This window comes from Lagopus muta, chromosome 10 (genome assembly GCF_023343835.1).
Source record: "Lagopus muta isolate bLagMut1 chromosome 10, bLagMut1 primary, whole genome shotgun sequence".
Taxonomy (NCBI): domain Eukaryota; kingdom Metazoa; phylum Chordata; class Aves; order Galliformes; family Phasianidae; genus Lagopus; species Lagopus muta.
The window spans coordinates 18000380-18020868 of NC_064442.1; the positions used below are offsets into that span (position 1 = coordinate 18000380).

General features: G+C 53.5%; 4 protein-coding genes across 6 annotated transcripts; 1 reads left to right on the forward strand and 3 right to left on the reverse strand.

Annotated features, from left to right (window-relative positions):
• Positions 1 to 34: 34 nt before the first annotated feature.
• Positions 35 to 2545, reverse strand: FAM219B (family with sequence similarity 219 member B). Of its 2 annotated transcripts, none has more exons than XM_048956446.1 (6): positions 2470 to 2545; positions 2198 to 2288; positions 2023 to 2113; positions 1569 to 1646; positions 1202 to 1250; positions 35 to 950 (listed from the first exon to the last, which is right to left on the reverse strand). In XM_048956446.1, exons 1-6 carry the CDS (start codon positions 2542 to 2544, stop codon positions 798 to 800), a joined length of 537 nt encoding a protein of 178 aa, XP_048812403.1. In that variant the 5' UTR covers position 2545; the 3' UTR covers positions 35 to 797. The 2 variants fall into 2 exon arrangements, with proteins under 2 accessions (XP_048812403.1, XP_048812402.1); XM_048956445.1 differs by having other exon boundaries at positions 35 to 953.
• Positions 2546 to 2957: 412 nt separating this feature from the next.
• On the reverse strand, positions 2958 to 7681 carry LOC125698365 (cytochrome c oxidase subunit 5A, mitochondrial). The gene is made up of 5 exons (XM_048956584.1): positions 7497 to 7681; positions 5308 to 5424; positions 4408 to 4529; positions 3470 to 3592; positions 2958 to 3114 (listed from the first exon to the last, which is right to left on the reverse strand). Exons 1-4 carry the CDS (start codon positions 7576 to 7578, stop codon positions 3479 to 3481), a joined length of 435 nt encoding a protein of 144 aa, XP_048812541.1. The 5' UTR covers positions 7579 to 7681; the 3' UTR covers positions 2958 to 3114; positions 3470 to 3478.
• Positions 7682 to 10226: 2545 nt separating this feature from the next.
• Positions 10227 to 12043, reverse strand: RPP25 (ribonuclease P and MRP subunit p25). The gene has a single exon (XM_048956118.1). The coding sequence runs from the start codon at positions 11793 to 11795 to the stop codon at positions 11184 to 11186; it is 612 nt and encodes a 203-aa protein (XP_048812075.1). The 5' UTR covers positions 11796 to 12043; the 3' UTR covers positions 10227 to 11183.
• A 3128-nt stretch (positions 12044 to 15171) lies between these two features.
• On the forward strand, positions 15172 to 19662 carry SCAMP5 (secretory carrier membrane protein 5). Of its 2 annotated transcripts, XM_048956527.1 has the most exons (7): positions 15172 to 15268; positions 15667 to 15739; positions 15818 to 15946; positions 16725 to 16881; positions 17098 to 17199; positions 17427 to 17544; positions 17623 to 19662. In XM_048956527.1, the coding sequence occupies exons 2-7, from the start codon at positions 15733 to 15735 to the stop codon at positions 17815 to 17817; spliced, it is 708 nt and encodes a 235-aa protein (XP_048812484.1). In that variant the 5' UTR covers positions 15172 to 15268; positions 15667 to 15732; the 3' UTR covers positions 17818 to 19662. The 2 variants fall into 2 exon arrangements, with proteins under 2 accessions (XP_048812484.1, XP_048812483.1); XM_048956526.1 differs by lacking the exons at positions 15172 to 15268; positions 15667 to 15739; positions 15818 to 15946 and having other exon boundaries at positions 15953 to 16881.
• The last annotated feature ends 827 nt before the right edge of the window (positions 19663 to 20489 follow it).

The following is a 20489-nucleotide window of genomic DNA, read 5'->3' on the forward strand; positions in this document are numbered from 1 at the left end:
AAGGGAGCAGTAAGACACGCTTTGAGTAACAAGATCCAGTTTACTGAGTGCTTCCTCCAACAAGGAGTATACAAAAAAGTCTCAATTATTTAGACAAAGATTATTTAAATAAGGTTTGTTTTTAGGAAGCTGATTGTCCTCTACAATTCAGCAGGACCATGATTTAAGGCAGCTTATAAAACCTGCACCAGGCAGAACTTTCCTGCCCCGAATCCATGCCCAAATGGGCTGAGCTGCACTGATGACTGGGAAAGGCCCCCAGGGGGGAACACATCATAAATAAAACGCAGAGGCCATTGGCCCCTTTTTGTATCTAACAAGAAAGAAAAACACATCTATCCCAAGAAAAAGCAAGCAGCCCTTTGGGCACCTTCCTGCCCTGCACAGCTGGCAGCATGAGAAAGATGCACAGACAAGAAGAAGAATGTAACGATGCTGAGTTTGGGGAGCTGCTCCAAATTTGACCTTCTTTGCATAATGAACAGATTCAGGAGGGCCGTGTCAAGCAGTGTCCTTGTAGAGGTGGGCTCATGGTCTTAGGGCACTGTGGGTATGTAGTGTCTGAGCTGTTCAAGGCTGAAGAATGGGACTGGTGTGAGTCCCCTCCTTATCCTGGTGACAAATGACACCTGTGTGGCCAAATGTCACTGAGCCACCCCTATGATACTGCTCTGTACAAGAAGTGGTTTGGGACTGGCTGGGTGCTGTAACGTAGTAATGAGTTCTTGGGATGCCACCAAGCATCCCAGGAGACATGGAACGTGGTGGCTTTTGAGGTGTCCCAACATGAGCAGCACCTACTGGACCACACAGGAGAGAGAATCCCCAAAGCAGCACGGGCAAGAGGAGGTGGTGGGTTTGGGGGGGATGAGGTCCAGGTCCTCGTCATCTGGGACCTCATCCAGGTGGTACCCATCCTGCAGGAGCTGCCGGCTCAGGTCCTGGTTCACCTGCTGGAAGGGAGAGAGAAGATGGGGCTGATTAATGCTCCCTGTTAATGCCATTGGTGTTCTGGTTAATGCTGCAGTGGGTGCGACAGCAGGGGACAGAACAGCAGGTTTTAGTTAACCTTAAGAACAAGCAGCAGCTTGTTCTAACTGTGATTAGAAATGAAGGCAAAGAGCTGAGCCCTGAGGGGAAAATGGGGTAGGGGACTCCAACAGGAACTGCATGAAGGGCTGGGAGCCAAACCTGAACTTGCCTCAGCGGAGGAGTAGCCAGAGGAGCCCCTCGATTCCAGCTCCCCGTCACTAGGATGAAAAGATGGTGTCAGAGTGAGTGCTGCAAGCTCCCTCAGCAGCCAGACAAGAGAACCTCCGAAAAGCCCCAAGAGAATTGAGGAGTTTACTTGGGTAAATTACTTTTACTAAACTTGGATCAGAGGTGTTTTGCTGCTAGGAGGTGCCCAGCCCAACCATGGATACACCTTTATTCTCTCCAAGCAGCAAGGCAAAACTCCACAACAGTGAGGTTTACAGGCTAGTCCTCTGCAAATCCCACCCCAGGGCATTCATCCAGCATGCCGACCCTCTAAAAACACCCACCTGGAATGAGCATGGGATGCTCACCTGTCTGAGTCCACGGACACCAGGCTTTCATCTGCTGTCTGGCTGAGTGCCACGTAGCCCTTGTGAAACTTCACTGACCTGCAAGTGCATGGGGACACGGCTGCAAGGTGATGGGCAGCAGCAGGAATCCATGTCCCCAACACACGGCATGTCCTATCCTTGCAGCAACCCCACAGCACGCCCATCCTCACAGCACCACCATCTTCAACCCTGCAGCATCCCCAACCACTCAGCATTCCTATCTTCACAGCATTCCCATCCCCATCCCTGCAGCATCCCCAACCTTGCATCATTCCCATCCTCACAGCATCTCCAACCCCAGCTTTGCACCATCTCCATTCTAACCCTTACCTTCATACTTGCAGCATCCTCAACCCCATCCCCACGGCGTTCCCCCCCGGCCCACTCCTAAAGCACTCCCACACACAGATAAACGTTACAGAAGGGCTCTGACCTTTTGCCTGTCGGTTTGGTTGGGGGCCTACCGGGCCCCCCCAGCAGCCCGTGCCGCCGCAGTGCCGCCCTGGCCAGTTCCCGCTGCCTCTCTGCAACCGAGGGGAGGGTGAGGGCCGAGAGTCCCATTGGGGCGTCAACTCCTCACACGAGGCCCCATTGGGGCTCACACTTACGCAGCGCGGCGGGGGCCCGGCTGAGGGTGTAGGGCCCGCTCCTCGTGGCCCCTCCGCCTCGCTGGCCCGCCCTCCTGTCACTGCGAGGCGACTGCGGAGGGAAAGCAGCACAGTGAGCCCCGCGCCGCAGCTCCACAGCAGGCCGTGCGACCACACCCCGACTGCAGGGCCCGTTCAGCCCCCCCCGGCCCCGCTCCTCCAACTCCACGACATCTCCATCCAGCCCCCCAGCCCCAAATTGCCCCACCACACCCCCAAGCCCGGCCCCTCACCGCCTCTCCCCGCCCCCCGCCCGCTCGGCCCGCAGCGGCCGCAGCCCCGGGCCCGCCGCCGCAGCCCGTCGCCATGGCCGCGCGTCGCCCCGCCCCTCCACCAATGGCAGCGAGAGGAGAAGAGAGCAACCAATGAGGAGCAGGAGGGGGGCGTGTCCTGCCCTGCGCATGCGGGGTAATGAGACACTGTGCGCAGGCAAAACGCTCCGGGCTGCTGCTGTGACCGCGCTCAATAGGGCCGGGATACGTAGTGCCCTCGGCAGCCTCCTGCGTTCCTTTATACACGCATATATGTAATTATACATACGTAAGTTCTATATTTTTTTTCTGTGTGTCCTAGGCAGCCTCCTGCATTCTATTTTATATAAATTATATACATCTAATTTATAATTAATTGCCCTAAAACCAGAATTTTCCTCCTCTGTTGGCAGGGAATGTTCCCTATTTGTTCCCATCCCCACAAAGTAATTAACGACACAAGGCACTGCCTCAGTTCAACTAGGTTTTCCTTTATTAAGTCCAACTCCACATCACATACATTGCAATTCAATAAAGTTATTTGAAATAAGGTGATACTTGAACTTTTCTGACTTGAGGCGACTGTATACAATCGGGCAGCACTGGCAGAACGCTCCAGTAATGCACCTGGAATAGAAGAGCAGAAAACCTATTAGAGCAGCACTCCACAGTTCCCACACTAGCTATCTCCTGAGCCAACAAACTGCCTTATTATATGTCCATTCCACAAGAAGTTTTATTTGGGCTTTACTTCAGCCCAGGTCTTTCCGCTTAGACCACGGTCAAGCCTCAATCAAATCTCATCCTTTAAAGAATTTTATTTACTCACACGAGTATTTCAGCTAGGGATCTGTGGAGAACAGATTTTTGACACAAAGGCATACCTATTTCATACATATTTTAGCATCACTAAAGTAATATTTCCTTTGTGGTCAAGTCTGGCAGAGGCAAGCACTGCAAGCGAAGTGAGAGAATCTCTTACCAACAAGGTTTATGCTTTGTCCAGGCCCAGTTCCTCTGGAGTGGAGATTCCTAGTTCACTCAAAGTTGGTCTAAGCTCCTGGATAACATAGGGATAGATTTCCTTGTGCGGGCCTGCCTTGTCCTAAAAGGGAAAGAATGATGTTAACCAGAGAGCAAGTCGTGAAGTCCACTGTGTATAAGACATTTTCACAAAGCAGTCTGTGGCCCGAACCACCACTTGCAGTATACAAAGCTACAAGCCTTGCCAAGCTCCTAAAACAAGGGATGGTTTGTAAACCAGCCCACAGATAGCTTCCAAGCAGGAAACAGATTGGAATCATCATCCAGTCTGTACCTCCAGTCTTGCAGAGCACTGTTGTTTGAAACAAGTGGATTTGGTAGCTAGCAGCAGAGTCCTCTGGGACTGTCCCTGTGCAGAGCACAGCTACTGGCTTCTAAGGCAATGAAAAAGACCTCTGCCTCCATCCCCACCCATTCCCACTTCCTGTTAAGGAGTTAAGCCAACCTGGGCTCAGGTTTCAAGGGGTTGGTTTATATTGTTTTTCTAATGCAACTTCCTGAGTCGGTAATCCCAGCCAGCTCAGCATTTAGGACTGCATGAAGGCAGTAGTTACGTTTGCTGAGGTACATCCAGCAGCACTTATTAAAAGGAAAAGAACAACAAAAAAAAAGCCCTTAAAGACTTTCCCACTAAGGTCAGCATCAGAAAATGAAAATGCAGAAGTAAGAATGTCACACTTGTGAATGGGTGATGTTACTTTCACCTCCAAGCCACTATTTCAAACCGCCGAGCACGCGATCGCAGCGACCCTGCTGGTTTTGTTAGAACAGTAGGCTTCCCTTCGTGTCACTAACACGAAGCCAACAGAAACTCCTGCTGCTGGGCTCTTGGTGATGCTGAGCAGCAGTCAGAGCCTAAGGCACCATCCCACTCACCTTCACCACCTCCAGGATGCGGACTGCGCTGGCAAAGTCATTTAACCGTCTGCACGCCCTCAGAGCTGCATCAATGATTTTTGGTTCCGGAACCAAGTCATAACCCACGAGCGTGTTTACACCTGTGGATATAAGGGAACAGCAGGAGCAACTCACCATGCTGTCAAAAGGAAGCCACTAAGTATTATTTTGCTTCGTGAAAGAATTATTAACATGGCAGCAATCAGCAGCAGCATCCAATTACAACTTCCATTGCTATTTTGAACCCCTCCACCCCCAGGGGCTTTCTTTTTTTCCTCCTTCCCTTTCACAACTAGAGCCACTGCCATCTCTTAAACAGGCTTGATGAAATCCCAGTGGGCCAGGATCATCCATGCTCTCAAAAAAAGTGTATACACTGTGGCAAGTGAGCCGTGCAATCATTAAGAAATCCAAATGACTCTGTTCCAGGCATAATGAAAGCAGTCATTCCCTTCCTCCCCTTTCAAAGGCAAGAGCCCAACCTGGCCATCCGAGTCATGCAGCAACGAGCCCCATGGCTGTTATGCAAAGATTTTTACAAGCCCTAATTGAAGCAGTTTAATAGCAGCTGGCAACTCCACAGCAAAGTAACACATGAAGGCAACCAAACAAACGGTGTGCAGCACATTACAGCCAAACCACACAGTCAAAGTCCAAAGAAAAATGAGTGTGGTCACGCGTTAAGCAACCGCTGAGCTCAGAAACCCTTTCCCCACAGCAAAAGTTTTTCTCCCTTTCTCTGAAGATAGGACATTAAAATCTGTATTCTGAGGCAATAGAGCCTGCATTCTGACTGCGTCATAGCCAAATAAAAACAAGTTCCCCCTAGTCACAGCAGCATCACAAAGCAGGCTGCTCTTCCCTTTGGATTCAACGTACCTTTCCTTAGCTCCCAGGCATCGATGTCTGGCTTGTTGAAATACGTCACCCAGCGGGCATCAAACTCTTCATCTGACTCCTGTGACCCATGGGAGTAACAGCGGGCATGCTGCACAGCTGGGTAAAAGCAGAAAGGAGGAAGCTTTGAGCAAATATACAAAAAGAAGGGCACTCGAGCCTTGACCAGGAGACCACAAGCTGTAAAAACGTACACCTCGCTCACTACGTTTCACTTGGGTCAGCACTCGGGGTGGATAAGCGTTGGATGAGGACAGCTTATTTATGGCAGCTGTTGGTTTTGTGGCAAAGCGTGTCCTACTCACTCCAAAGCACAGACTGCCAAAGGGCTCCCACAGCTTCAGTCAGAGCAGGGTGGGGGAAATGCAGAGAAAAGCAATTCTGTACAAGCTTTTTTATGACAGAAGCTTTCTGCTTCCATAAGACAAAAGAATTTTACCTCCTTCCAGAGCCAAGCAAACCCATGGAAAGTCACTGGTCTGTGCAGTGAGATGAGCTAGGTTAATCAACTTTTCAGTAGCATTCCTTTCAGAAATGAGTATGTACAGCCTACGAGTTCTGATGTTATCCAATTGAAATCAATCCCTTGACTTATTCTGGAGCAATTCTCCACTGCAGACAACTCTTGAAAGCACTCAGCAACTCACTTTGCGACCCTCACTGGTAACAACCTGCAGCCTTTGGCTCCAGCACAAGCTCCAAACTGAGGAAGGTTTGTGTTAAAGCTGTTTTAGGGAGACGCACAGAACAGCCCAAGCACACCTACAGAAGTGCTTCCAGGGGAAGGGCTGTTCCTTCCAGCAGGCTATTGAATCACAGAATGGCCTGGGTTGGAAGGGACCTCAAGGATCACAAATCTCCAACCCCCTGCCACATGCAGGGCCACCAACCTCCACATTTCATAGCAGCCCAGGCTGCCCAGGGCCCCATCCAACCTGGCCTTGAACACCTCCAGGGATGGACGGGGCATCACAGCCTCTCTGGGCAGCTGTTCCAGCACCTCACCGCTCTCCATGACATCCACCTAAATCTGCCCTCTCCAACTTAAAACCATCTTCCCTGCTGTTATCTCCCTTTTCAAAGAGTTGACTCCCCTCCTGTCTGTAGGCTCCCTTTAGGTACTGAAGGCTGCACTGAGGTCACCCCGCAGCCTACTTTTCTCCAGGCTGAATAAGCCCAGCTCTCCCAGCCTGTCTTCATAGGGGATGTGCTCCAGTCCCCTGATCATCTTAGTTTTGAAGAGTTCAACGAGAAAAAAAGCACTGCTGCCTCTGTGTCTAAGATAAAACTCCTGGCTCTGAGGTCTGTGTGCACACCAACGTTGTTTTTTTTCCAATCTGATCCTTTAGTTTAAGGCACAGCCCAGCAGGCTCTGCTCTGCTCCACCACAGCGTACCCGTGCCAGTGTTTGCAGAGCAGCCAGACTCAGGCGTGACCTTGAGAGCCTCCACAGCGCTGCTTGCTTTTTGTTCCCTTAACCCAGCATGAACTGCGGGCACCACGCAGCTGAAGCTTTCTTTAAAAGGAAAGGAACCACGGCCACGTGGCTCGCACCCCGTGCACAACCCACCGGCCTGGGCTGTGCTCCTCCTCCTTCCCCACCACAGCTTTTCAGCCTCGAAGATCACAGCAGCTGTAACCAACAGGAAGCACAACCGGGTCGATGGGAAGCAGCACGGGGAGCTTCGCTAAGCACAAAACCCAACCAGATTTTCAACCAGACCTAAAGTTGAAGCCGCGATTCTGATTTATAACGTGATTAAAAGCGTTACATCTGCCTTAGCAGAGCAGGAACGGGGCAAATGCACGCAGAACGCAGGTCTGACCTTCCCCAATGACAGCACGGCAGCAGCACGCTGTGCCCTCAGGGCTGCAGCAGGACGGGCCGGGCTGCCAGCCCCAGGATAAGCCCACCTCCGCCCCATAGCACGACCCCGAGTGCCGCCATCCGATTCTGAATCTGAAAGATTCGGCTTTTCCCCATTGAAAAAGAGATCCGCTTCAGGCTTATGCGGCGAAGCAGCTCGCACTGCCACGAAGAGCTCGGCTCCCGTAGGGGCGCCCAGCACCGCGTAAACGTACATGGAAGCGGGCTCACACCGAGCCACAGGCCTGCCCGCCCGCCCGCCGGGTCACGACAAGGACACCGCGGCCCGCCCGCCGCCGCTCACCTGCGGAGCCGCGGATGGCATTGCGGAGGCCGGCAGCGGCGGCGCAGCGACGGAGGAGGACGGTGGCGGCGGCGGGCAGCATGGCGGCGGACGGGAGGACGGCACCGGGAGGCGGCCGCGCTCTGAGGGCGCGGGGCTGCGGGATACGGGAGGAAGGGGAGGGGAGCGGGGAGGACTACGGTGGTGCCGCGGGGACAAAGTTCTGCGCGGAGCGGGAGCGCGACGTCACGTGGCCGCTGCCGCGCGGGAAGGCGGGGGCTGCCGGCCGCCATTTTGTGGCGGGTTGGTGCTGAATGTGGGGCGATTTGGCTATGTGCCGTTCCCGCCGTCAGTCTTCCCCTCATCCTGCTCCGAGCACACTGGAGAACTCGGCTGCTCCTCACATCTGACTGTCTATATGCATCACCGTCTTCATTGCCTTCTTGTGGGTGCTTGCTCTTACGTCCTTCAGACGCTGTGGCACCCAGATTGCCCCCAGTACTCGCAGTGTGCGGCACCTGCCCTGTCACCTGGCAGTGCCGGGCCTGCTGCAGCACAGGGCACGGTTACACATCTGGTGCGCGATGCTCGGATCCTGCTTGCTGGCAGCCAGAACCAGAGCTTGGTTCTTTTGTAAAAACACAGAACTGGTTTCAAAATGGAGCCACAGGGAACCCCACTAATGACCGTCCCTCACTCTGCTGTAACCCCGTTTCCTACCACCCTTCGAGCTCAGCCCTTCAGCTGGTTGTTCACCCATCCTATTACAGATGTGTGAAAGATCACAGTGTTTTTCGGAGCTCCCCCAGGCTCTAAATCTACATCCCCCCAGGGACAGGCTGCCCATCGGCAGCCATGCAGTGAGGGGATGGAGCCCTTCCTGCTTGCAGCCCAGCAGCTGGGTTAGCACAGCAGCAGCTTGGCCTCTCAGAGGGAAGCAGAGCCCTCAGGGGCCTCCAAGCTCTTATGGCTATCAGGGCCCGCAGCTGCTTGGCATTAAAGGCTTTCCACGGATGAATGCAGCCTGGCTTTCCCAAAGGGAATCCCTGCTGCCGGGCTGTCTTCAGAGCATCAGTGAGCCCAAGATGGATGCATGGAGATCCATTACATCCCCATCCCCAAATGCACACCGGGGTGCTGCCCACAGCTGAGGCCGCTGTCAGGCTGCCTGTGCCACCGTCTGTAAAGCCACGAGTTCACAGAATGACCCCAAAATTACTCTTTGTAGGCACCGTGGGCTGCCTGCACAGCAGACAATCACCACGCTGTTTTCACTCACAATGCCCCCTTAGGACCCTGTGGAGCCAGATGCCATCCTGCTATTTATAAACGCTTCATATTTGGAGTTGCAGTCAGTTTTATTCTTTTTAACTATTTCCTCACGCAGGAAATCCTTGGTACACAGCCAGCAGTGCGAAGCGTTTGAAATCCCCAGCCTCCTGTTGCCTCCAAGGTTGCAAATTGCCTGCGTACAGAATCAATTAAGAATAATTCTGAACATTAACAAAATAATATGGTGAAATGAGTGGCTTTTTTTTTTCTCTCTCTCTCTCTTTCTCCTTGCCTTTCTCCTTGCTGGGGGCAACATGAGCTGGCAGTAGGATTGTTAGTTCTCAAAAGTCTTCATGCTTCCATCGAATTGTTTATTCAGTTCTCCCCCAAAGTCCTTCCATCGCTGGCTAGGAGACCAAAAACCCCTGACTCTTATCAGTGGGGTCAAGGCTGAGGCTTCGATGTCCTGCTACTGCTGGTTAGGAGACCAGAAATCCGTGAGGTAGAGAATTTGGGTGGACGTGTCGTGCCCTGTCATAACCCACATTCCCCATCTCTCTGTGCATAGTTCTTCATTAACCTCGTTTGGGATGGAAACTGGTGCAAGATGCTGTGCTGAGGGCTTCTGCTGATCTACCTGCAGGGCTGAGGGCATGCAACAGCCTGTTCTGCAATGGCTTATTGGCTTCCAACTGCATCATATGCACAGCACCTGGCCCAGCACCGCTGAGATGTGGACAGATTTGATTCTGGGGTCTGTTCAGTCCCCTCCAATTCTTATGCCACTTTCTGGGAATAAAACCTTTCTGGGAATAAAACCCCCACAAAAAGAAGAAAACAATTGGAAATTAATGTTCAATTACATGGTGGCAGATAAGTGAAATGAATCAATCTGTGGCAGGGCAGATAAGCACAAGCTTCCGGCTTGGAGGAGCAGCTGCCTGCTGAGGGAGATAACAAGGTCATTGCCAAACAAACCCCCCCTTCCTCCTCTTTCTCGCTCCCCTGGTCTCCTTCCATTCCTTCTCCCAGCCAAAAAAAGCACTTTCCAAGCCAGCCTTTGGCAAAGCAGCGATGCCTACTGACCCCATCCTAAGGCTGTGCACTCTAGAGCCAACTGAATCTATCCTGCTTGGGCAGGGGACCCAGGTGGATTTAGGTTCAGTTGGCCTCCCACAACCCATCTCTGCATCGTCCTGGTCTCCATGTGCTGGCAAGGGGCTGGCATGGGGCAGATGGAGCTCCATAGGGGGCTTTGCCAGGCTCTGCCATGTCGGCAGGGGCCAGGCAGCTGCCAGGGCATGCAAAGAAGCTGGCCCTGATTCCTCATCCCCAAGAGGCAGGATTTGGCCAAGATCCCCCTGTTCTGGCTCAGCAGCAGCCACAGTCCCACCCTCACTGTGCCCATCTGTGCCATGGCCACTGGCAAAGACGATTCTCCCCCCCCCCCCCCGCATTTCCCCATAGAAATACTTCAACTATTTCTAAAGAGCTTTTATTTTCCGTTTGTTTCCTTTTACCCATAGAAACAGCAGACGTTTCGCTCCGAAGGGCTTTCTGGAGAGCCAGCCCATAGCAAATGCTCCACAGCCAAACCTACAAAGCTCCCCTTCATCCCAGCATCCGTCCAGCACGTTGGAGATGATCCACCTGATGCTCCCCATTGCCTTCATCCCTCATCGTCATGCTTTCACCATGGCTGCAAACACCTCCGGGAGAGGAAAAACCTGAATATGTGATGTGGGAAGAGGAGTTATTTCCATTTCCATTTCTGTTCTTTGGGGGCTGCTATTGAAATGAACGACAGTGCTCCGGGGCTTGTTTCCTTGGCTCTCAGGCTGCAGCGGTTCTGGAAGAGGAAGGATCAGCTTCGGGTATTTCAGAGCAAAGCACAAAATAGAAACGATGCCAGAGCAGAAAGGAAGGGACAGAGACAAAGCAGGGAGCTGGGTGAGAGGGAGCAGGACCCATCTGCTTGTTTGTGCTATTCAGGATGAATCACAGGAGCCACGAGGCGTGGATCCCAGCGTTAATAAACCTGACAGCTCCTCTCTGGGGTTAATTGCAGTGGTTTTGATAATGAAGGTGTTACTCCGATGGGCTTTGGGCTCTTTGCTGCTGGCTGAGACATCCCGATGTGGAGCGGCGGCATGCAGCTGCCTTTCCCAATCTGGGGAGAATCCAAAGGATGCTTCTGTGCGAGTCCTGGAGAGCTGCTGTGCCGGGGGCTATTTAGCAGGGCTGGCAGGAGGCATGAGTGGCTCTGCATCCCTACAACTGCACACAGCACCAGGCAAAAGGAAGGAAAAGTTAGGGGAGGGGAGGTTTTCCCACAGACCCACACACCGCAGCCCCCCTTCATTAGTGGGGGGTACAAGGATGTGCTCTGCATGGGGTCAGTAGCCCCCGCGGCTCTCCTGTGAGCATAAAATGGGGTCAGTAGTGGCCATTCGTCTGGCTGTCTCTTGTCCCCGAGCCCTGCAGGCTGCCGGCTCCCGCTACCTGCAGCTTCTTGGGCAGCAGTTCCTCATGGGCAGGCGGTGGGGGCCGCTTCAGCCCCTTGGCTGAGGAGCTCGAGGGGTCTTCTCCTGCCTCTCTGGGCTCAGGGGGTTGGTAGCCCGTCTGGTTGGGGTCCAGGGGGTCACGGGAGAGCAGGATGCAGATGGAAGGGACGTTCTTGTGGACGGTCAGATTCTGTGCTGCACCGCCGGGCAGTGGGTCCCGGTTCTCCCAGACCTCCAGCAAGGTTTTGTAGCGTACCTTGGTGACCTGGTGAAGACCCCCCAGCTTTCTCTTCATGATCTCCACGCAGGTGATGGTTTTGGTGACTGCTCTGCCGCAGCCGCTGAAGACAATCTGCCGGCTGCCCTTCAGCTCCATCTGAGCCATGGCGAAGCTCATCAAGTTCCTGATCTTGCTGCCCTCCTTCACTTTCATCTCCACCACACCTGGGGGCAAGTCAGGGAAGGGCAAGGGGCTCTCCTCCTCCGACGTCCTGACCTTTCGGAAGTTCTCCATCCCAGACTGGGCAACGGGCTTGGCCGCCATCCCTCACCCCACACCTAGCCCCCGCTGTCTCGCTCCAGCTCCACCGTCACGTCCTCAGGACCCTCAGCCCCTTTCCCCCTCCTCGTCCTGGTGCTGGCTGTCCCTGGGGCAGGCCAGAGCTGTAGGATCCCCCGGGTGCCCCTGCTCGCTGCCAGCTGCAGCTCTCGGCAATGCTCAGGCTCCTCTGTTCCGTCTGCAGCGCTTGCTTCTGCCGCTCTTTGCTTCATTCTGGACTTCAGCAGCCCCCAGAGCTGTTCTGTGTAATTAGCAGATCCTCCCCCTCTCTCTCCCCTCCCTCCCCTCCTCCTCCTCCTCCTCCCCTCGCTCAGCCTCCCATCCCAGCACCCTCCTGCTGCCTCCATCCCTGGGTGGGCAGAGGGAGAAGCTCTTTCCTGGCTTCGTGATGCTCCCCAAGTCCTGCCCCCTTAAAGAGAACCTCGTCCCTTCTCTCAAGGACACCAAGCTGCCCGCAAACAGCAGCAGTTGTCCCCTGTCCCCCCCCCACCCCAGCCTCCGGATCATTGCACAGTGGAAAGAGATGCCGAGTATTGCCTTGCTGCCAAATCTTATCGGCCTCTGGAGGACCCGGGATTATTTTCACCCCGAATAGGGCTTGCAAAATCCATGAATAAATGAATGGATCGGCCAGCCCCATTCCTGCCACCCCAATGCAGCGAGGGTTCCACTGTTGGGACATCCCGGGGTCCTGGCACCAAGGGGAGAAACTGAGGCAGGGCCAATGGCGTGGTTGAAATGGATTGAAGCCTCCGTGGGAAAACACTGCCTCCAAAAGATGCTAAAACCCATAGGAAAATAACAAGAAAGGATTTCAACAACCATTCACGCAGCAGGGAGGAAAACTGCGCTATGGGATCAAATCCTGCCACCCGTGGTCCATTTTTTTGCAGCGTTCTGCAGCACTTAAAATGGAAATGAATCGCGTTATTAGCAGCTCCATCGCTAATTACCATCTGAAGCCATTCATTACCCTGTCAGTGTGTTTGCTGGAGGACAACAGCAGTTATTCCAAGCTGAGGAGCAGCAGGATGGGAGAGGGACAAAAGCAGGGCTGAGGGGATAAAAGCACTGGGTGAAAAATACAGGGAATTGGTTAAAACAGAAAAGAGAGATGGTGAAAGCTGGAGCAGCAGTAACATGAGCCCCTGCCCTCCACCTGCCCTCGCTATATTTTCTTTCATCTGCTGAATGTGGGAGCAGTTCGGAAAGTTGAAGCATGCGATATGAGGAAAGTCTCCATCCATCTCTGCGTCACATCGGGGTGGCTCAGGTCTCAGGTGCTTGTCACATTGCACGTGGGACGCCACCCATGCCAGTGACATCCCTGAGTGAGAGCCTGTGCCCTGGCCCTGGGAACATCTGGCTCCCCACTGAAAAGCCCTTCAGTGGGGCAAACCCCTTTGCAAAGGTTGAACAACGAGCAGGAGGAATAATTGGGGTGCCCCAGGGTCCTGATCAGCCCCACCTGGGCACCTCAGCCACAACCTTTGTCCCACAGCCCTATTTAAGCTCAGCTTTATAGCTTTCAGCTCTAATTTGGGATTTTCTATGAGTTGGTTCTCCAGTTTAATGATATCTATGCTTGTTTCTGGTGCTACTCATATGGACCTCAACCTATGGATTGATTGCAGAGCTGCTTAGCTACTACTGGCCCTGGCTGCTATGCTTACTTTATGGCTTGACCTTGAGAGTGTAGATTTGCTAGAGGTGTGCCGGCTGATCTGGGCGCATGGTTGGGCTTGATCACTGCCCTCAGCTCAGGTATGAAGCTTACCTCTGGGTAATGAGGTTTCTGCCCTGCTAGTTGTGCTGTCATCCTTGGTGTCCTACTTATCCTCCATGACTGTGAGGAGCATATGCCCTTCTCACTGTTTGTAACCAGAAGTGCCTCAGAGCTGCAGCAACCCAATTACATGTGGTCATGCCCTGATGCTCTGAAGGCGTCAGCAGCACTGTTTTCCCCCATAATGATGCTCCCAAAGGGGTTGGCTTGATGCAGCACTGTTTCTGGCACACGTGCAAGCGCTGTGGCAGTGACATGAAGCTGGTTTCCAGGCAGTAATGTTGGGGAAGAGATTTGATTTGAGTGTAAGGCAAGGTTATTTTCAAGCAGGCTGTTTTATGGAGACATCTGCTTTCCTCATTGGAAATGGAGGGCTGTGCTTGAGCTTGCCTTTCCCTGGGATTCAGTACCAGCTGAGCTGCAGGAGACCGTTATTGGCCTTCAGATGTAAGGACTTGTCCCCTTTGGAATTGGCCTGCATGGAGGCTCCACCTTGGTTTTGGAGACCTCTCATTTTGTAGAGGTCCTCAGGAACTGCTGGTGGGATACCGAGTCTTGGTGATATGTTAATCTAGTTGCCACTTATCCACCCCGATGCCATTGCCTTTGTCTCCAAAACCTTGAAGATGAGCTGGAGCACAGCAGGATATGATAGGAGTGGATGCAGGGTTCCCTAAATTTCAGCTTGCTGGTGGGACCTGCAGGGTCCTCGGTACAGGCAGCCAGGAACCCCTGAACCCCCAAGAACCCCTGAACAATATGGCTCTTATCACATTCCTGCCCTAAAGTCTCATTTCCCTGAACAGTGCCAGACTCCTACCCTACAGGGAATTCTCTCTGCTGCATGTAGGATTTCTCTTCTCTCATATGCTAATTGTTATATACACACTTCATGGAGGGTCTCCCTTGTTACATATGGATTTCACCGTAGTCATGACCTACATAAGGTTAATGCTTAATGCATACAGAACTTAACCCCTATAGAAGCTCCCCATAAGGTAGCTGCTGAACTCTTGCCCATGGAGGATCTCCCTTGCCACGTGTAGTGTCTACAATACATGCACCCCATCGAGACTGTCCCCAGACCCGTATGGAGCCTGCTATATCTTTTCCTATAGATGGTCTCCTGTGCCCAATACAGAGTTTATCATATTCCATAGAGGACTTCCCTTGCCCCATGTGGACCCTGCCAAACTCTTGCCCCGTAGAGGGCCTGCCTCGAACCATATGGAGTTTACCGTGCCCCATACAGAGCTTCCCTTGACCCGTATAGAGCTTCTTACACCCTATGGGCTGTTCTCCCTTTCTCCATTCCCCAAAGAAGGTCACCTCGACCATATGGAGTATGTCCAACTCCTTCACTGGGAGTCTCTCCTGCCCCACGTGGAGCTTTCTACCCCCGTACCCCATAGGGGATCTCCCACGACCTATGTAGTGCTCTCAGCCCCTGAGGTCTGCCTTCCATCCCCTATAGGACCCCGTGCCCAATGCGCTCCCCGCCCGGCGGCATCAGGACCCTGGACAGTTCCAACTGCTCTCGCGAGATCTGGAAGGCGGCCCCGTTGGTGGGGCGGGCGGGAGACGGCGCAGTCTCGCGAGAGCGCGGCCGCTGCGGCAAGAGCGGCGCCGGGCGGCCGCCGCCACCCGCGAAGCGAGGCGTGGGGCCGGTGCTGTGCGTGGGGACCCGATCGTGACGGCCGCGGGGCGGGTGGGGGCTGTCGTGCAGCGCGGGGAAGGCCCGGGAGGCCGCTGGAACCCAATGGGGGACGCGCTGCCTGGGTGTCCCCGCGCTTTCCGTGGGTTTTCGCGTCCCGGTGAGGCCGTTTCCCTGCGGGGACGGAGCTGAAGGAGCCCCGCTGCTGTGCGTGGGCCGAACCCCGCGGCTGGAGCCTGTGCTAATCGGCAGGGCGTTAAGCGGGGCGGGAGCCGGGATTGAGCCAGGTGTCCGTGCTAAGCCGGGCCTTGTGCTGAGGCCGGGGGGGAGGGAGGAGGGTTTGGGGAACGGGGACAGCTGGGGTGCAGCCGCACTCCCCTCAGCGCCTCCGTCTGTGTCCTCTTCCTTCCCTCCAGCTCTGACGCAGCTCCCGGCTGCTTTCCCTCATCTCTGCAGAGCGGGGAGGCAGAGAGTGTGCCAGCATGGCAGGTACGGGTAATCTAGGGGCGGGGGGGCTTGTGTTGTTTTCCACTCACCGCCCCTCATTAACGGGAATTCTTGTTGCAGAAAAAGCCAACAATTTCCCTCCGCTGCCCCGCTTCATCCCCTTGAAGCCATGTTTCTACCAGGACTTCGATGCTGAGATCCCACCGCAGCACCGCACCATGGCCAAGCGGCTCTACTACCTCTGGATGCGTGAGTCGGGGTTGGCCGTGTGCTCAGCACGAGTCAAACAGGGGTGGTGTGCCTTGTCCCCCTCCAGACCTTTGTGCCCAAACCCACTGGGGATGGGGTAGGGCTGCGGCAAGCCCTGGATTTCGTAGAATTGCAGAATCATAGAATTTGGGTTGGAAGGGACCTTAAAGCTCATTCGGTTCCAACCCCTTTGCTGTGAGCAGGGTTGCCAACTGCTAAATCAGGCACTGGAACAGCTTTGGTGGAGGATTTGCCACCAGCAAAGGCTCTCTGAGTGTCTTTGACATCAAGGGGCGTTCCTCGTGGACCTGAACTCCTCACAGCCCCTCTGTTGGTTCCCAAATGCCCCATGTCCAAGCTGGTCACATGGGCTGGATCCCTCCTGGAGTTTTGCCTGTTCTTCTTTGCATGCTTCTGCGTGCCGTGCTCCATGCTGAGAGCCACTGCTCTTCTCTAACCCCTTCAGCTGCCCGGATCTCTCTAACATCCTCCGCATGCCTCCTGTCACTTTTCCACAAAAGAGGAAAAAAATATATATATATATATAACCGTGTTTCCCTGCAGAAGCTGTTTTGGGACATTAAATTCCCAACGGCTGCTTTAGTAGTTTCTGGGATACACTTCCGTGCAGCTCCATCTGGAGCGTTTTATCAGCACAGGATGAGGAGCTCGGGGGGGAGCGGGGGTGTCAGACCTGCTGCAGGGTTTTGGGATCGTGCCGCCCTCCTCGCGTGCGCTACTCCGCTCCCTCTGTGTGTGTGTGTGTGTATGTTTGCAGTGAACAGCATCACCTTGGCGGTGAATCTCGTTGGCTGCCTCGCATGGCTGATTGGAGGCGGTGGAGCTGTTAATTTGGGACTGGCAATTCTCTGGCTCATTCTCTTTACGCCCTGCTCCTATGTCTGCTGGTTTAGACCTATTTACAAAGCTTTCAAGTAAGTGGTCACACCTGAGCTTGGCTTTCACGGTTTTTTAAAACTTGTATGCAGTGCTTCGCTTTGGGGCACTGTCTGAATAGTTGGGGATTTCTGCTCTCCCTGCCCAGCCTTCTAGCTGTACTTTTTAATCCTCACCATGAGGCTGTTTGGCACTGGATGGGGGTAGAGCAGCAGGGGTGGAGGTGCAGGAACTGACAGAGCCCTCTCTTGCAGGACAGACAGCTCCTTCAGCTTCATGGCCTTCTTCTTCACCTTCATGGCCCAGCTGGTGATCAGCATCATCCAGGCCGTGGGGATTCCTGGCTGGGGTGTCTGGTGAGGACCATGCGGTGGGCACGAAGATGAGCTCAATGGGGAGGTGGTTTTGGGGTGGAGAAGAGCAAAGAGAGCAAGCCGCCTCTTGGTGTCCTAAGATCATGGGTAGCTTCTCTCCTTGGGGAAACTGGAGGGGTGTCCTAACATCATGGGTAGCTTCTCTCCTTGGGGAAACTGGAGGCAAGAGTCAGGAGGAATGCTGATCGCTGGTTTCTGTCTCCTTGCAGCGGCTGGATTGCAGCAATCTCCTTCTTTGGGACCAATGTAGGGTCGGCTGTGGTGATGCTGATCCCCACCGTCCTGTTCACGGGAATGGCAGTCTTCTCCTTCATCGCCCTCACTATGGTACAGTGTTGGGACAGAGTTAGGGAGGGGGGTCGTTGGGTGGATTTTTTCCTCATCTCACCCCTCTCTCTGCTCCAGGTGCACAAGTTCTACCGGGGGAGTGGTGGGAGCTTCAGCAAAGCGCAGGAGGAGTGGACCACGGGAGCCTGGAAGAACCCACACGTGCAGCAGGCAGCTCAGAACGCAGCCATGGGGGCTGCACAGGGGGCCATGATGCAGCATGAGACGCAGTACTCGGCCACCCCCAACTACACCTACTCCAATGAGATGTGAGCAGCGGGGCTGCGGCCTTGGGAAGAAGCACTGGGGGGGAAGGAGGAGGAGGAGGAGGAGGAGGAAGAAGGCTGAGCTGAGTTCCTGCAGCTGTTTCAGAAAGCTGGAGTGTACCATAATTTTCTTTCCCTGTTCTTTGTAACTGGATCTGTCTTTTCTTTTTTCCTTTTGCCCGTCAGCACCTTGAGCTCTTCTTTTCTCCCTCTTTTATTTCTCATGTTGGAGAGGCTGTGAGTTGACCAGCAGGATTCTCATTGTGGTAGTACGTGTATGTTCCTGTGTTCTTCTTTTCCCTGTGAAATAGTGCACGGTGGTGGTTTATTATTACTGTGGTGATAGGTGTGTTAGAACTACATCAGCCAAAAGCCCCCCCAAAAGGGAAAGATTAAAAAATAGTGACCAGCACCCATCTCCTCTAAATAAGAGCTGAACTACAGGTTTCTGATGTGAGTTTTCTTTCACTTGGTAGTGTCCAGCCATTTGTCAGTGTCTCAGCAAGGGCAAGCAATCCTGGGAATTCTCCTTTTCTACTTTCTAATCAGCAGGTGGCTATTTTAGCCATTAAGAAAAGGCTGACTTAGCAGAAAGAAAGAAAGAAAGAAAGAGAGGAGGAAAAAACCTTCAGTCCTGCTGTTGACATGCTGGAAGCCAAGAGATTCCTAACCCACCCCCTGGCTCAGGATCTCCACCTTCTCTCAGTGCGTGGTGTTGTAAATGCGTAGTTTACATTTTGCAGTATTACTTTGGCGTGGCTGTGGATGAGAGCTGTGGCACGCTGTGTGTGTGTGTGTGTGTAGGGAAGTCAGGACAGGTTTTCCCCGTGGGGTGTGACTTTGCATCCTGAACCTGTTTTCTAAAGGCTTCTGTTTTGAAACTCTAAAACTGGCGGAGCATTTCTTGCAGGACCTATTCTTGGTCAAATCTTGTGCAATTAACCCCACTGGTTCTGGAAACAGCAAGCCTGAGATGTGTCCCTGTTAGTTTCTGGGACACATGCTAGCTTGCAGCTCCTTGTGGAAGCTCTGGGCTGGTGGGAGTAATTCCTTCTTGCTCCTGCTCCTATGTGGAGAAGCCTAGCTGCACAGCTCCATTGAGCTCCCGTGCAAGGATGAGGTCTCCTGGTCCACCAGCCCCAAAATCTTGCCCCCTTTGGGGAGGCTGGGCTTCGAGCAAGGGTCTTGCAGGTTAGTAGAAGGCAGCAGAGTTCCATTTGTAAATGGGAGCAGATGGGCAGCGCAGGGCAGGAGGAGGGAAAGCTCCTGCTCAGAGATGCTTTTCAGACTCTACATGCACTTTAAACAGGCCGTTTTTCCTCTAAGTCATAGAAAAGCAGCCCAAAGGGAACGCAGCCTCTCTGCTCCTGTTCCACCTGCCCCACAGGTGTCACAGCAAAGATGCTGGCATCTGTGCAGCAGTGCCAGGATGTGAAACCTGCCCATGGGAATTGCACCAAACTTGAATTTATTTGTTTTTTTTCCCAGCCAAGCACACCAAGAATAGTTTCCTTGCTAAGGATATCGCTTCAGCCGTTTGGCAGTAGGCAGTTGTCTCTTGACAAGACTAAAATGCAGCTAATGATGAAACGCCTGTCTGCGTGTATGTGTGTGTATATATATGTATAAACTGTAAGGAGAAAAGTAATCCTTTGCTGAGCCTATTATGTACTTAATCAGGTTTAAATATTGTGCAATTCATTTCTAGCTAGCCTAAAACTTACTCTGCCAAATCACGTGCTCTGTCATCCATGTCTGCAAAATGATGAATGAAGTGACTTCACCTTCTATTAAGCCGCATAAACAATAACTGTAACGAGCTGTAACTAACAGACATTGCTTCAGCACCTAACCCTGCTCTCTGCTGTGTCCTCTGTGCGAGCGTGATGCTCACTGCCTAAACACTGATCCTGTGGAGCTGGGCTGGATCCCACTCACTGCCTGCAGCCATTCTGTCCCATCAGCAGCCCTGTTATGGGGTTGACAGAGGGCTGTTGGAGAGGGTCCAGAGGAGAGCCACAAAGATGATGAGAGGACTGGAGCACCTCCCCTACAAAGACAGGCTGAGGGAGCTGGGCTTGTTCAGCCTGGAGAAAAGAAGGCTGCGGGGTGACCTCAGTGCAGCCTTCAGTACCTAAAGGGAGCCTACAAACAGGAGGGGAATCAACTCTTTGGAAGGGCAGATAACAGCAGGACAAGGGGAAATGGTTTGAAGTTGAGGGAGGGAAGATTGAGGTTGGATGTCGGGGAGAAGTTCTTTACTATGAGAGTGGGAGGTGCTGGAACAGCTGCCCAGAGAGGCTGTGATGCCCCGTCCATCCCTGGAGGTATTCAAGGCCAGGTTGGATGGAGCCCTGGGCAGCCTGGGCTGCTGTGAAATGTGGAGGTTGGTGGCCCTGCATGTGGCAGGGAGTTGGAGATTCGTGGTCCTTGAGGTCCCTTCCAACCCTGGCCATTCTGTGATTCTGTGAGCCCCTCGCTGTCTCCTTCCCCAGCCGTCAGAAGATGCCCCTCATAAGCCACACATGAGAAATGCAGGGGGATGTGTTGCCTGCCACGCAGTGCCCAGCTCTGCCTCAGGCTCCAAGGAGCACCCGCTTGCTCCCCACTCGCTCCTCTGCTTCATTTCCACCCCGTGTGTATTTTTATGGCTGTTTCCTCTCAGAAATGCTTCATGCA